Source organism: Sminthopsis crassicaudata, chromosome 5 (genome assembly GCF_048593235.1).
Source record: "Sminthopsis crassicaudata isolate SCR6 chromosome 5, ASM4859323v1, whole genome shotgun sequence".
In the NCBI taxonomy this organism is placed as follows: domain Eukaryota; kingdom Metazoa; phylum Chordata; class Mammalia; order Dasyuromorphia; family Dasyuridae; genus Sminthopsis; species Sminthopsis crassicaudata.
The window spans coordinates 231,636,539-231,650,138 of NC_133621.1; the positions used below are offsets into that span (position 1 = coordinate 231,636,539).

At 44.1% G+C, this 13,600-nt stretch overlaps 1 protein-coding gene across 2 annotated transcripts; it reads right to left on the reverse strand.

The window, feature by feature from the left end:
• Nucleotides 1–1,436: 1,436 nt before the first annotated feature.
• Nucleotides 1,437–5,248, reverse strand: AQP5 (aquaporin 5). 2 transcript variants are annotated; one of them, XM_074270435.1, is made up of 4 exons: nucleotides 4,727–5,248; nucleotides 3,353–3,517; nucleotides 2,634–2,717; nucleotides 1,437–2,247 (listed from the first exon to the last, which is right to left on the reverse strand). In XM_074270435.1, exons 1-4 carry the CDS (start codon nucleotides 5,087–5,089, stop codon nucleotides 2,062–2,064), a joined length of 798 nt encoding a protein of 265 aa, XP_074126536.1. In that variant the 5' UTR covers nucleotides 5,090–5,248; the 3' UTR covers nucleotides 1,437–2,061. The 2 variants fall into 2 exon arrangements, with proteins under 2 accessions (XP_074126536.1, XP_074126537.1); XM_074270436.1 differs by having other exon boundaries at nucleotides 1,437–2,283; nucleotides 2,590–2,717; nucleotides 4,727–5,233.
• Nucleotides 5,249–13,600: the final 8,352 nt, after the last annotated feature.

Below are 13,600 nucleotides of genomic sequence, written 5' to 3' on the forward strand. Positions count from 1 at the left end.
TATGTTTGAGATGTTCCATGAGGGCTTATCTACTGCCAAGTCACATAGACCAACATAATAAATGCTCTAGGTAGCCCCTTAGCATGAACCTGGGTTAGACATAAAAAGACTCTGAGAGGCTGAATCAGAAACTGAGACAAAGAAATCTAAACAGAGAGGCAGGAAGAGACAGAAAGACAGAGCTAGAGACAGAAACCAGAGAGGCAGGGAAGTGGAAGGAGAAGAAGAAAGAAGAAGAGAGGCAGAAAGACAGTTAAACAAAGACAGAGAGACAGATACAGATACTGAAACAAATAGAGAAACAGTATCAAGGAAAGACTAGGACAAAAAAATCAAGGAGAGACTGGGACAAAATGACAGAAAAAAACAGCTACATTAATAGAGAGACACAAATAGAGGAAATTCAGGGAAGCAACCAGCACAGGAAATTAATAGTAATATTAACAGAGAAGAGGAGAGCTCCTAAAACAGTTGAAGAAACCCAGTCAGGGAAGTGTCTCTTATTCCTGGGAGCCATGTCATTTCTAAAGCATCTCAAGGGGCTATGTAAGTTGATGGCTGGGACTCCTTGGCTGCCCGGCCCTGGCACACCCTGAGGCTAAAACCACATCTTTTAGAAAGTGGCAGACTTGAGATGTCTTTGAAAAGAGTCACCCCCCAGGCTGAACTCAGTTGTATAGCATTTGGGAGGTGGGGGAGGGAACAATGTGGAAATTCTGAAATTTCCCCTCATTGTATTTCTAGTTGTCTTTTTCTTTGTCTCTATTTCTTTGTCCTTTTGTCCTTGTCTTTCTTAATGTCTCAGTCTTCTTTAGGATTTTGCAGGTCTTGCTTTTTTTTTCCCCCCTGCATTAGTCTGTCTGCCTATTTAGTTATTATCTACCTCTGGATCCTCTTGGTCTTTAGTTTTGCTCTCTGAAAAACTACCTGAATCAGTTAGTGGTGCTGCAGCTGATGGTGCAATGGATAGCATGCTAGACCTGGAATCAGGAAGACCTGAGTTCAAATCCAGCATCAGACACTAATTAGCTATGTGATCCTTGGTCAATAACTTAACCCTTGATTACCTCAGTTACCTGAACTGCAAAAATGAGGATAATAGGGCAGCTAGATGGGTAGAGTACCAGCCCTGGAGACAGGAGGATCTGAGTTCAAATATGACCTTAGATACAACATGTATTAGCTATATGACCTGGGGCAAGTCATTTAACCCTAATTGCCTTGCAGAAATTTTTTTTTATAATAAAAGCACCAATCTCACAGTTTCTATGAGAATAAAATGAGATAATATTTGTAAAACACCTAATACAATACCTAGTGTATGCTAGCTAAATGTTTATTCTCTTCCTCCTTCCTTGTCTGTCCAAGAAGGAGATATCTTATCCTTTCCTTCTCAGGAAAAATGATCTTAAATAGGGAAAGATCGAGGAGGCAGATCAGGATTATTAATGATTTATTGGGGGATAGAACAACCCTCCCCCAAATACCACTATACACCCCCAGCCTACCTTTTGGTCTAGTTGATTGAAAATAAATAAGGTATCTTTCAGTGAAGCAGTCTGTCTCTCTTAGAGGAGCTATGGAGTTTGAATTAGGGAAGAAGGGAGAATCCTTGCCATTCCTTGGGATTCATGTCTCTTTGGCTTTGGGGCAGAACTGGTGAGGAGTCGGGTCCAGGCCAGACTATTGATTATAGAACTTGGCCCTCTTTGGCAGAATACCTAGTAGGTTGGGTTCTAGGTTCTAGGTGCCACAGGTTCTAGACTGTAGGCTCTGCTGTTGGTTCTGGATTCCAGGTATCAGTTCTGAAGTCCAAGTTTCTGGTGCCTGCCCATCCCTGAGAGAAAACTCTTCATAGAGAGATCCCTTTCCCTCATAGTCCCATGACTACCCAGGAGCAGGTCCTAGCTCCCAGCTCTAACTGGGTAACCATGGAGACTGATTCCCCTGCTCAGAATGCCTATCTATGGAAGAAGGAAACTGCTGTTATTTTTGTCCTTTTTTCCCCCCAGATGCTTTATGGAGTAAAGCATTGTCTCTGCCCACATTGTCAGGTACATGTCAATGACAGGTAAGTTCCATAGTCTTCTTTCGTTCCTCCCGCTGCTCTTCCCAGTCCTCCTCCGGCTCATATGTGCCCTTGACAATGGCAACACGATCACTCATACTCATGGAATTAGGTACCAGCAGGTAGAAGTATAATATGGCAGCCAGGATGGCCCCTGTGATAGGTCCCACCCAGAACACCTGGTGAAGACAGGGACCAGAAACAGGTTATAGAAGCTCAAACGCTTTGAACCGAAATCCTAAGAAATCTACCTAGAAGGGCCTGGATACACAAAACCTCTCAGAGAGACTTTGGAGGCAGATTCCACCACCCAGCCCAGACCCCACCTTGCCCCACCCAGAGCAGGCCATAAATGCCTTTAAGAAAAACTGAAGGCTCAAGTCCTTCCCTTGCTCTAGGGGCTGTCCATATAATTTGTCAATAAATTAGCTTCTTCCTATCTATCCACACCACTATTCTAAACTCACCACCTGCTCATTCCCCTACATTCTGGGAGAAGAGTACTACCCTTACACTACCACTATTTAATCCCAGTGGTTTAGGCAACAGGGATTGCTTGTTTTACCCAGTGAGCTGGACTGAATCTCTTCATGATGACAGCTGGTCCAAAAGATCGAGCGGGGTTCATGGAACACCCTGTGAAATAGATCTGTGGAAGAGAGGGTTGCAAACAGAGTGATAATCCAAGAACTTGACTTTTTTTCCTTTTTACCTTTGGTACCTCCTCTTAACTAGTCATGGACACCAATAGGGAATTTTAGAGGACAAAGAAAACTTGCTACATAATCCAACCCCTTTATTTCATCAGATAAGGAAACTGAGGTAGAAAAAAATGATTTGTTCAAGATCAAGTTAAGAGGAGAACTAATATTAGACCCTAATTTTCCTAATTCTCAATTTGGCGATCTTTTCATTTTACCAACCTATCTAATTAACTCTAGATTAATTAATTCTTCCATTCTTCCAACTTGATTCTTGACTCTTCCCTCTAACCCAACTTCTAGCTCACTTCAAACATATCCTGTGGATTTCTAGAGGGGCAGGATCAGAGCCTGGACTTGGAACACTCATAGCCAAACCAGAATCTCTGGTAAGTCTGGGCCTTAAAAAGGGATTGTTTACCAGTCCTTGATTGCCTTGGGTATCTCAAAGTCTGGAAACAAGAGGGACTGCCAATGAGATTCCCATCTCCTTCTTAGACAATGGGTACTCTTTTCATTTAGGTCATTTATCCCCTCCCTAATCTCCAAAATAGAGCTGAGTCCTTGAGGCTGGTTTGCTCACCCCAACAAGGTGTCCCAATGTGACAGACAGGCCAATGGAAAGGGCTGGGGAGCCCACAGGATCAGTTCGTCGGTTGTCAGTGGAGGAGAAGATACACAGTGCTAGTTGGAAGGTCAGGATCAACTCTACCACCACAGCCTGGCCTGGAGTTGTATTGTTGTTGAGCTGCAGGTGAGGAGGGAAGTTGTGAGGGGTCACTGAATGGAAGGTACACACCAAATCTTTCAGTTAACATAATTGTATTGACAAGTTTATCCTTCACCTTCTTGGTTCTCTAAAGCCTGAGATTTTAGACTAAGAGATGTTTGCTGAATCTCAGCCTTGAAAACTGACTTGGACATCCCTCCCCCCAATCAGACATGCTTTATCTTCTATCCAAGAACCCCACTTTTGGATAGACTGCAAAGTCCCTGAAATTATGTGTAGATGTAGACTTCACCAAAGGGGGGGAGGGAAAAATATTCATTAAGTGCCTACTATGTGCCAGCCATTGTGCTAAGCACTTTACAAATATGATCTCATTTGATCATAAAAAATTGTTGGGCCTTGAAACAGAATTTCTGACAGGTCCATGTATGTATCCTGGATAGCTCTGTCCTGGTTAAATCCAAAATGATTTATTTAGGATACTTAGTTTCCTCTCCCCCTCTGTGAGGAGCTGCCCAACTATCCCCCTTCACCCCACACCCACACCTGGCCAAATGCCAGTGCCAACCCTAAACCTGTCTCTCCAGTGGGGCAGAGTTTGCTTCACAATAGCCAAGAAAATCCTTCTTTGGATTCAAATTAATGGATTAGCAAATCCAGACTGTAAGGGACATCACAAGCCAGATTTGAGGTTTAGGAAAAAGATTTCTATCAGTACTGCTGGTGTTAGGGTGTTGATGGAAGGAATATTCAGGGAAGGGAGTGGATAAAAGCACAGGATCCAGGAACGGAGACTGGGAACTGGAAGCCAGGAGAAATGTATAAATGAGGGATGCAAGCAAAGACACAGGATTGAAAGGGAAGGGGGTGATAAAGAAAAAAGAATAAAAAGAGCAATCAAGTACAGAACAGGGCAGAAGGGAAGAGAGAAGACAAAGAATACGTGGAAAGGCAGTAGGTAGGGCTTGGGGGTAACAGACTGACCAAGGTACAGGTTGAGGTCCTTCCATTCTACCCTTCAATAATGGCAACTCTCTTAATCATTCCCTAAAGGGGAAAGTAAGGTCTATATTATAGTCTAAAGCCAGAAGCCCACTCTAGGGAAGGAGATAGAGAGAAAAAGGCTCCATGATTTGACACTCCTTTCCCCACAACACCTCCTTCCCATCCCCCCTATCTCTCCCCCATCCCCCTCAGAATTCAATCGGCTCTGGGCCAAGGACTCACAGCATTGACAGCAAGATTGCCTCGGGCATTTTCAGGAGCAACTCCATAAAGGATGCCAGCACCAGCAATGGCACCCACCAGCTGAGCGATCACGTAGAAGATAGTTCGTAACAGAGAAATCTGATTGCCCACAAAGAGGGCTAAGGTGATGGCAGGGTTAATGTGCCCACCACTCACAGGACCCAAGGCCTGGGCCAAGGTGCCAATAGCCAAGCCAAATGCCAAGGAAATCTGTAAGATAGTGGGTAGTGCTGAGGGCCACTTCAGGGCTGAACCCAAGCCGAAGAAGACAAAGATGAGGGTGGCAAGGAATTCGGCAAACACCGCCTTCAGGAATGCCACAGAGAACACCTCCTTCTTCATAGTGGCTAAAGGCACCCTCCCTGAGAGTCCTGAGGGGTGTCTCTGGTGCTGGGGTCACTGTCCTGTTGCTATGCTGAATCCAACCTGTCTGCTCTCTCATTCCCTTTTTCCACCTCCTCCTGGTTGCTTGGCACTGGAGAAGAAGGAGGAGGAGGACTAGGATATATAGGAGGCGGGAGTCCAGGCAGGGGGTAAAGGGGGGTGGGGTAGTAGAACTGGGCGGCTCCTGCACCCTGGGGCTGTGAATGGGGGAAAAAAAGTTTCCATTTAGGGCTGGCCCCTAGCTCCCTCCCACCTGCCTGGACTCAGAGACAGTTTTCACCATCTACCACTGACAGGGATCTGGTGACAAGTCCTGCTAGGTTACACACAGAATTGTATAAGTGGGATGTGGGGCTCTCTCTGATCCCCAGCTCCCACCACCACCCTCCAAGCTCCCCTCTGGAGCTAATCCCCTCTCTGTTTCCCTCCCCTCAATTCTATCTCCCTTTATCTTCTGTCTCCTCTTTCTGTTATCAACCTTTCTTTTCCCCCTCCTCTCTTGATTTATTCCTATCTCATTTCTCTACCTATTTATTATCAGCATTCTTCATCAATCTCAATCTTTCTCCTCTGCAACCTCTCTTCAGCTTGGCTTCTCTCCATAAGGCAGCACACTCCTGGACTCCTCTCCTTCAGGATTCAGCCATCCTGCTTCCCAATCATCTCACCTGCCTGAGTTGGCTCAGACAGCGGGACTGACAAGGGCAGGCATAGATAGGTATTCCGGCCCAGTTGGCACCCAGACCCCTTGCCTTTTGTAGGCCTCAGGGGTCCCTGTGTTTCCTTTCCTCTCTCTCCCACTCTGGGCATGGGAAGGGCAAGCATTGGGTCCTCAAAGGTCTGGGTTTGTTTATTTTTTTCTACAAGGGGTTGAAATTGGCACGAGGGCACTCTGGCAACATTAGGCACTGTGCCCACCAGCTACTTGGCAAGTTCATCTCCCTATGGTGTGCTGACTAAATAGGGCTCTTTGTCCCATGAGTAGGAGAGTTGTTAACCCCATGGGAGGGTTTGGCTTCCCTAAGGTATGGGCTGAGGTGGTTGCTTCTTGCCTCTCCTAGGGAGGCTAGGAAAGGGACTCATTCCAGTTGCTCTCGATCCTGATTCTCCCTTTCCCACTTTCATGGGTGAGTTGGGACTAGCAAGTCAATACATTAGAGTTCCTTTCCATTATTCACTGTTGGGGGGCTGGCCTTTTCTCTTTTCATCCAGCAAAGGGAAAAGCTCTTAGAGGGAAGGGAATGAGAGAGGAAGATTTAATTGTTCTACTTTTGAGTTGGGTTTAGAGGAAGGAGCCTTGTGGGGTAGAGATGGAGAGACTTGATCTCTGTATATGAATGAGTGAATGTCTGTTATGAGCCCTGGTGTGAGTGTATTGCTGTTGTTATTTGTCTAAGAATGGATGAGAGGGAGGAGAAGCAGCAGGACTGGAACCCACCCTGATTTGGATCCAGCTTTTACTATTAAGCTGAGTGACCCTGTCCATGCTTTAACCCTTCTCCTACTCCCCACCTTCAACCTCTTCTTAGTTTCAACTAATTTCTTCCCCCTCCTCCCCCTCCTTCCATTTCTCAGTTTTCCCTCTTGGTCCCTCTATTTCTCCCTATTGGAGAGGTAATATAGCTTAGTAAAACAAGCATTACATTTGGAATCTGGAGGCTATGGATTCAAATTCTGACTTTTACTGCCATATATATAAATATATATAGCCTCAGTTTCTTCATCTGTAAAATAGAGATTATAATTCTTACATTATATGCTTCAGAGGCTTGTTGTGAGGAAATCAACAGCTCAGACCTTAATTCTGAGTTTCTCAATTCATTCGGATTCTTTCTCTTTTAGTGGAAAAGAAGAGGTACCCTTGGTTAGTTACTGGTTCTCACAGCCTTCTCTCCCTTCTTCCTTTCTCTCCCCTTAAATCTCATTCTCAGCTTCCCTCTTCTCTTTGCAATATACTTTTCTCTCCCGTTTCTCCCTCTCAGTTTCTTTTTCTCTCATTTAGTTGCTAATCCCTTGTTATTGCCCTTCTCTGAATCTCTCCATTTCTTCCTTTGACCCTCCCAGTTCTCTCTCTTATGTTAATCTCTTTTCTCTCATCCTGTTTCTTTCTATTTCTTCTAGACATCTCCCATTTTCCCTACTCTTCCAATCTCAAATTCTCAATGGTTCCCCTCCTCTAAATCTCCCCAAAGTAGCCTTTTTTTTTTTTTTTTTTTTTGCAATAGTTATTGCAAATAACCTCATACATGTTAGGATCCCATATGTTCCGTCCTCCATCTTCCATTCCCTGCCTTCTTCCCTCTTCCTTACCTAGGGTCAGGCATGTGGGGAATGAAGTTCTAGTGTGTGTGCCCTAATCTCTAGAGTTTAGAGAAGGGTAGGGGTGGGGCAAGGAATTCAGCCAGGAATGGAACGTTGGGAAGGATGGCCCCCAGAGCCCTGGACTGCTATGGGGTATGTCACTGAAGTTCATTTATCTGTTGATGGTGGGATTCTTCCCATTTTTCTAGCCACTTCATGGTAGATTGTGTTCTGAGCTAGCTCTCATCTCTGATACCCTCACACATCTGGTGACCTCAGGATAGGGGTACAGTATGATGCAGAAGAACAAGAAGCTGCTCCTCATAGCTGGCAACTTGGAGCATGGAACAGAAAGAGAGCCAGCCTTGGCAGAGAGGGTAGAGGTAAGGGTGAGGGAACAGATTTCCTTGGCTGGTGACCAACTTTCTGGCCAGTGGAGAAAGAGGGAGTGGGGATAGAGAGAAGCCTTTTAGGGAGGGAGAGAAGGAGGCCGGGGGAGGGGAGGAGCCTGGATGTAAACATGTGGCAGAGAAAAGGCCAAGGAAAACATGGGCCCATGAAACCCCACTATTGTTCCTACTGTCCTGGCATTTCCGGGCTCGTGCAGCTTCCTTCCCCACCCTCACTTCCCCGTCATCCCTTTTGGAGCCAAGATACTGCCTAGTGAAGCTGACGGCCAGTTTCAAGAAGGTTATACAGGTCATTGGGATATCAAAGAGCTCATCTTCAATTGCTTAAAGCATTTACCTTTCCTGATCCCAAAGCAGGAATCTTCAGCAATTAGGAATCCTTAATTCCCTCAATTCTTGTAAATAGCACCATCTTAAAACTAGGGAAGACCTTTAGTCAGGTTGGGGAGAAGGGTCAAATGGTGGAAGCTAATCCCACTCCATCAATCTCCATTTCCTCTCTATACCCCTCACAATCCCTAAACAAAACAACTCTTCTGGTCCTCCTGTTCATTTAGATTACTCTAAGCCCTCTTCTCCCACCCTCTTGACTGTTCCTCAGGGTCAGACACAGACGTGAGACTCTAGAGAATACCTTGCATTCCAGAGGAGGTAAGAAATAAAAGAATCTTTGGGGAGGAAGGAAGATGAGAATCATTTGATCCCATTCCTATGGTGTTGGCTCTTATTTTTAGGGTACTCAGAAGTAGGGAAGGGAATCAATTGTTCATGATCAGATAGTGAAATATCAGTAGTAGGTGAAACCTCCTGAACTTCTCAGAATCTAAAAATCTCATTTCAATTGAATCTCCAATTCAATCAGACAAGTATTTATTAAATGCCTACTATGTGTGAGATACTATCGAGGTGTGGAGGCTAATAAAGATAAGAATGAAATCAGTCCTTCCAGTAGAGATCTCATCTGTCTCCTGGGGAAAGCATTATGATCCCAAGTGGGGAGCCACCTCAGAAGTATGTTCTGCTATCTTTCTGAGATCTTTATGGCTCTCAGCAACATTCCCTTCCCAGGCCAGTCTTGTCCAGTTCCAAAGGCCTCTTGATCTGGAATGGGATAGGAGGTATCCTTGTTGGTAGGACTGGAAGGCTTCAGACAATTTCAGTGTGCATCACATGATGTTAAAAGTGTAAGAAACCTTGATATCTTTTAGTTTGATCCTTTGTCTCCCCCCTGTTCAGTTTACAGAAAAAGAAACTAAGGGCCTGAGAAAGGAAATTCAAGATTAGGAATTAGAGGGACAGTTGGTGGTATTGGATAGAGCACCAGCCTTGAAGTCAAGAGGACCTGAGTTCAAATCTAGTCTCAAGAGACATACTTCCTAGCTGTGTGATCCTGGGCAAGTCACTTAATCCCAATTGCTTCAGAAAAAGAAAAAAAAAAAAAAGATTTAAGAATTAGAAGGGTGAGATTTTAGAATGGGAAGATCTGTAAATCCATCTCTTTTAAATGGATGAACTTTAATTTTGGAAAAGGAGAAACAGAGAAACGGAGGTCCAAAGAACTTGTCTAAAGCCACATAGCCAGGAAGTGGAGAAGACAAATTTTCTGAACTCTGTACTCTATTGCATTACTGTTTTCTCCTTCCCTTTATACCACTATCTGGTGTGTACAATAAACCAACTGTATTACTTAAGTACAATAGAATTAGAATTTCAGAACTGGCAGATATCCAGGACACCATCTGGTACAACCTTCTCATCTTACAGGTAGGGATACTGAAGTCCAGAGAGTGCAGGGAATTTGTTTGAGAATAGATTGTAATTTAGCAGGGGACAGGGAGCTGGGGGCCCTGGGTTCTAATGGTGAATATGATGAGGAAAGCCCCAAGGGCATGGTAGTGAGTACTGATCTTATCCTCAGGCCTCCTGGGATTCAAGGAGGTCTCTATGTCTGTCTCTCTTTCTTTCTCTCCGTTTCTCTTTTTCTCTGTGTGTCTCTCATTTTTTTCTCATTTTTTCCTCTCTGTCACTGTCTATGTTTCTGTCTCTATTCTGTTTCTGTCTCCTCTCTCCCTTTCTCTCTTCCTCTCACTCTTTTTTTCCTCCCCCTCTCTCTGTCTCTCTCTTTTCTATCTTTCTTTCTCCTTTCTCTCATTTTCTGTCTCCCTCTCTCATTCTCTCTTTTTTTCTGTCCCTCTCTGTTTCTTTGTCATCCTCTCCCTCCGTCTCTCTTTTTGTGTATCTCTGTCTCATCTCTCTCATTTTGTCTCTTTCTCTCATTTTCTCTGTTTCTGTCTCATTTTCTCTCTGTCTCTCTCTGTGTCCCCCTGTCTCTGTCAGTCAGTCAGTCTGTCTCTGTCTCTCTCTCTCTTTCATTGATTCAGGGGGTGGAGAAGACTTGTCCAGTTCCCCATCTCTGTTTTTGGATTCTTGTTTCTTCTAGGACTAGTATCTGTTCTGTACTCTCTCTATGCCCTTAAATGTCTTCATGCCTTCTCTCTAAAATGCCACTAGACCACAGAATTTAGGGAGCATAGAAATGAGGTCAGACCTGGTGTAGGAGGGCATTCATTCAGCAAATTGGTAAGTGACCCACATGGACTGATTTTTTTCTAAATTGGGAGCAAGACTAGCATTCATAAATAGATCAAAAAGCTATCTATCAAGGTTTTGCTATGAGAGGGGAAGGCTTTATTAAGTACATACTATGTGAAAGACACCATGTTAAGTATGTTACAAATACTATTTAATCCTCACAACAATTCTGTGACATAAGGGCTTATATCCCCATTTTACAGATGACTAAATTGAGGGAAACAGAGATTAGGTAATTTGCCCACAGTCATAAAAGATATTTAGTATCTGAGGCCCATATTGAACTCAGTTCTACCTGACTCATTCCTCTAAGTGTGCAGGTTAGGGAATGAAGTACAGGCAAAAACTTTTCTCAAAGAATTAATAATCTAGCTGGGAAAGGTTCCATAAAGACATGAAAAGACCCAAGATGACTCAAAATGCCTGTAGGTACAAAAAGGAAGATCCCTCCTGATTATTGGCTCAGTTTTATCTCCTATAATCCTCAACCCAGGGTACTAATAATATTCAAGGCTCAATTCCGGTCTTGCTGAATTTTGTGTCTTTGTGTTTGTCTGTGACCTTGGTGTAGGATCTACCAGTCTTCCCTATCAGATTGAGGGCTGCTTCAAAGCAGAGACCTTATTTCCTCCTCCTGGGCCCACTTCAGAATCTTTGACAGGCTTTTCCTGCTCACCTCTATCTCTGGCTTCCTTCAGATCCCAGTTCAAACCTTACCTTGTATAAGAAACCCTTCCTGGAAACCCTTAAATGCTAGCAATTTCAAGATTTTCTCCAAATTATCCTATCTGCATCATGTTTATTTGTTAGATTTGTATTCCTTAAGAGCACATGTTGCTTCCCCCCCCTTTCCTTTTTGTACATTTACAGCATTTAGTACAGTGTTTATCCTATAGTAAATATTTAATAAATGTTCGTTTGACTGAATGACTGACAGCAAGTCAGGAGTTTTCAGGTCAGGGTGATTCTGGGTTACTTTAGAGGGTGGGAAGGAGATTCTGTGGGCTTAGAGTGTAATGTCAGAGAAACTGAGGCAAGAGAGAGATTAGAGAGTATTTTAATAACTTATTAAAAGGGAGAGATATACTGGGACCCAATGGATCCATGGTCCCAGTGCTGAATCAGACTATCATCTCCAAGAATCCAGCATCCAGACTATATCCAGCAGCCAATTTGAGTTCTCCATGACATATTTATACACAGTAGCTAAACAAAGGCAGGAGGGTGGAGTCCAAACTCTGATGATCAGGAATCTCCAGGTAGGAACCATCAACTCAGTTTTGACAGGTTGGGGGGTAGGACCATAAATTCTTACTAACTAGGAGTAAAGAAAGTGACAGAATGTCTAGAGTCCCCCTTTCTGAGTTTACACATCGACAATTTATAACCTTAGAGCAAATAGCCCTGAGTTATATCAGTCTTCATGAAGGGGGGAAGGGAGCGGGTTACAAGTAAGGGAACTGAGGCAGAACAATAAGGGAAACTGAGGCAGGACCAATTTAGGGACACTCAGGACAACTAGGGAAATTGAGTCAGAACAGTAAAAGAGAACTATGGTATAACAAGAGGTCTCCACAGACCGAGGCCCTTCTCACTTGCATCTCCCTTCCCAACAATTCAATTCAACTATTGGGGTCACACTTTGGGGATATACCTCCTATGTATATGTTTGAATGCTGTTCCCAGAATGTTGTGCCTCTCCTCTCTCAGTTGGTTACTAGTTTATTTTGGGAAGGAAGTAGTCTTAAAGCAGTGGCCAGGGGATTCTTTGGGATATGCCTGATCCTTTGAAAGAGCCAAGAAAGTGGGTGAGGAGGAGAGGGGGAAAGAAAGAAGAGAAAGAGAGTTTAGAGAAGTGTAAATGAATTGGAGGACCGAGAACAATTGACTTGTTTAGGGGCTTGTGAGGGGGATGGAGAGGAAGTAGAGATTGATGGAGTAGGATCAGCTACCACCTCTTGTTCCTCCATCTCCATCTGATTAAAGGTCTTCCCTAGGTTCAAGACAGTATTGCTTATAAAAAGGAATTGGAATTGAGGATTTCTGATTCCTGAGAAGATTTGTATTCCAAGAATGGGCTGAATTAGATGATCATATGACCCATTCCAATTTGAGTTCCCTGTTCTCCTGGTTTTGACCTCTGAGCTTCCATGAGCCCCCTGATCTGGGCAATGGAATTGAGATGAGGGCCACTTCCTAGGAGGGACAGGTGGGAGCACTAGACTAGTTTTGGACCAAACTTGGTGTTTGCTCTGTGTCAGCACCTAGGAGAGTCCCCGTCAATTTGACAGGATGCCAGGAACCCAGGAGGGTTGGGAGCCCCAAGGAAAGAACATCTAGAACTCAGCTGCCTTCTTAGAACTACTCAGTCACTCAGCAAATTAGGCAGCACACCCAATACCCTGTGTCAAGGTGAGATCACACTGACTTCTACTTGAACCTGCCCTCTATAAGGAATCTGAATTCATACGGGGCCTTGGCTGCTGATATTGCTGCCCAGAAAGCCTGAGGATGTGTCTCCCCATCTCTGCCACTGGGTAGTCCATTCTCTGTCCCCCAAAGGAAAGCTAAACTTCAGATCCCTGAAGTGTGTGTGTGTGTGTGTGTGTGATGTGATGTGTGAGATACCAATCAAGAGTGGCTACAATGCTGCTTCCAGCTCAGAAGAGAACCCTTTGTATATATACTGAGCATGTGCGAAAACAAAGAGCAGGTCACTTATTCTCATCTTGTCCCAAAGATCCTTGATGACCAGAATTCTTTACTGAGTTTTGAGGCAGGGGGGGTGTATTTCCAGAGGAGAAGGAATCCCAGCCTATCATAGCTAGAAGAAACCTTGGAGATGATCCATTTTACAAATGTGAAAACAAAAATGAGGTTAAACGACTTAAGGTCACAGAGAAGGTAAAAATGAGCAAAATGAGGCAAGATTTAAATCTAGAAAGATTTTCTAGGAGGGTGGAACAAAATGGTAGAAAAAGTATGATCAGAGCTAATAAGAGAAGAGAATAATCCCTCAGGGATAGAAATAGTCTGTATGCAGATCAAAGGTCAGAGTATAAGTGAGGGGTTATCAGCACATGGCTCTGGCTGAAATTTGGAAGCAAGAATGTACAATGGAAATAATATTGAGCTTGGAGTCAGAGAACCTGAGGTCAGACCTCTT

Bases quoted from the DNA above. Each gene is read 5' to 3' on its own strand.
- AQP5 (XM_074270435.1), bottom strand. From the start codon at position 5,089: ATGAAGAAGGAGGTGTTCTCTGTGGCATTCCTGAAGGCGGTGTTTGCC. The intron at 3,518-4,726 runs GTGAGTCCTTGG...CCTCACCTGCAG, and splicing joins GCAATCTTGCTGTCAATGCT to CTCAACAACAATACAACTCC. The intron at 2,248-2,633 runs GTAAAACAAGCA...TGTCTTCACCAG, and splicing joins GATTCAGTCCAGCTCACTGG to GTGTTCTGGGTGGGACCTAT.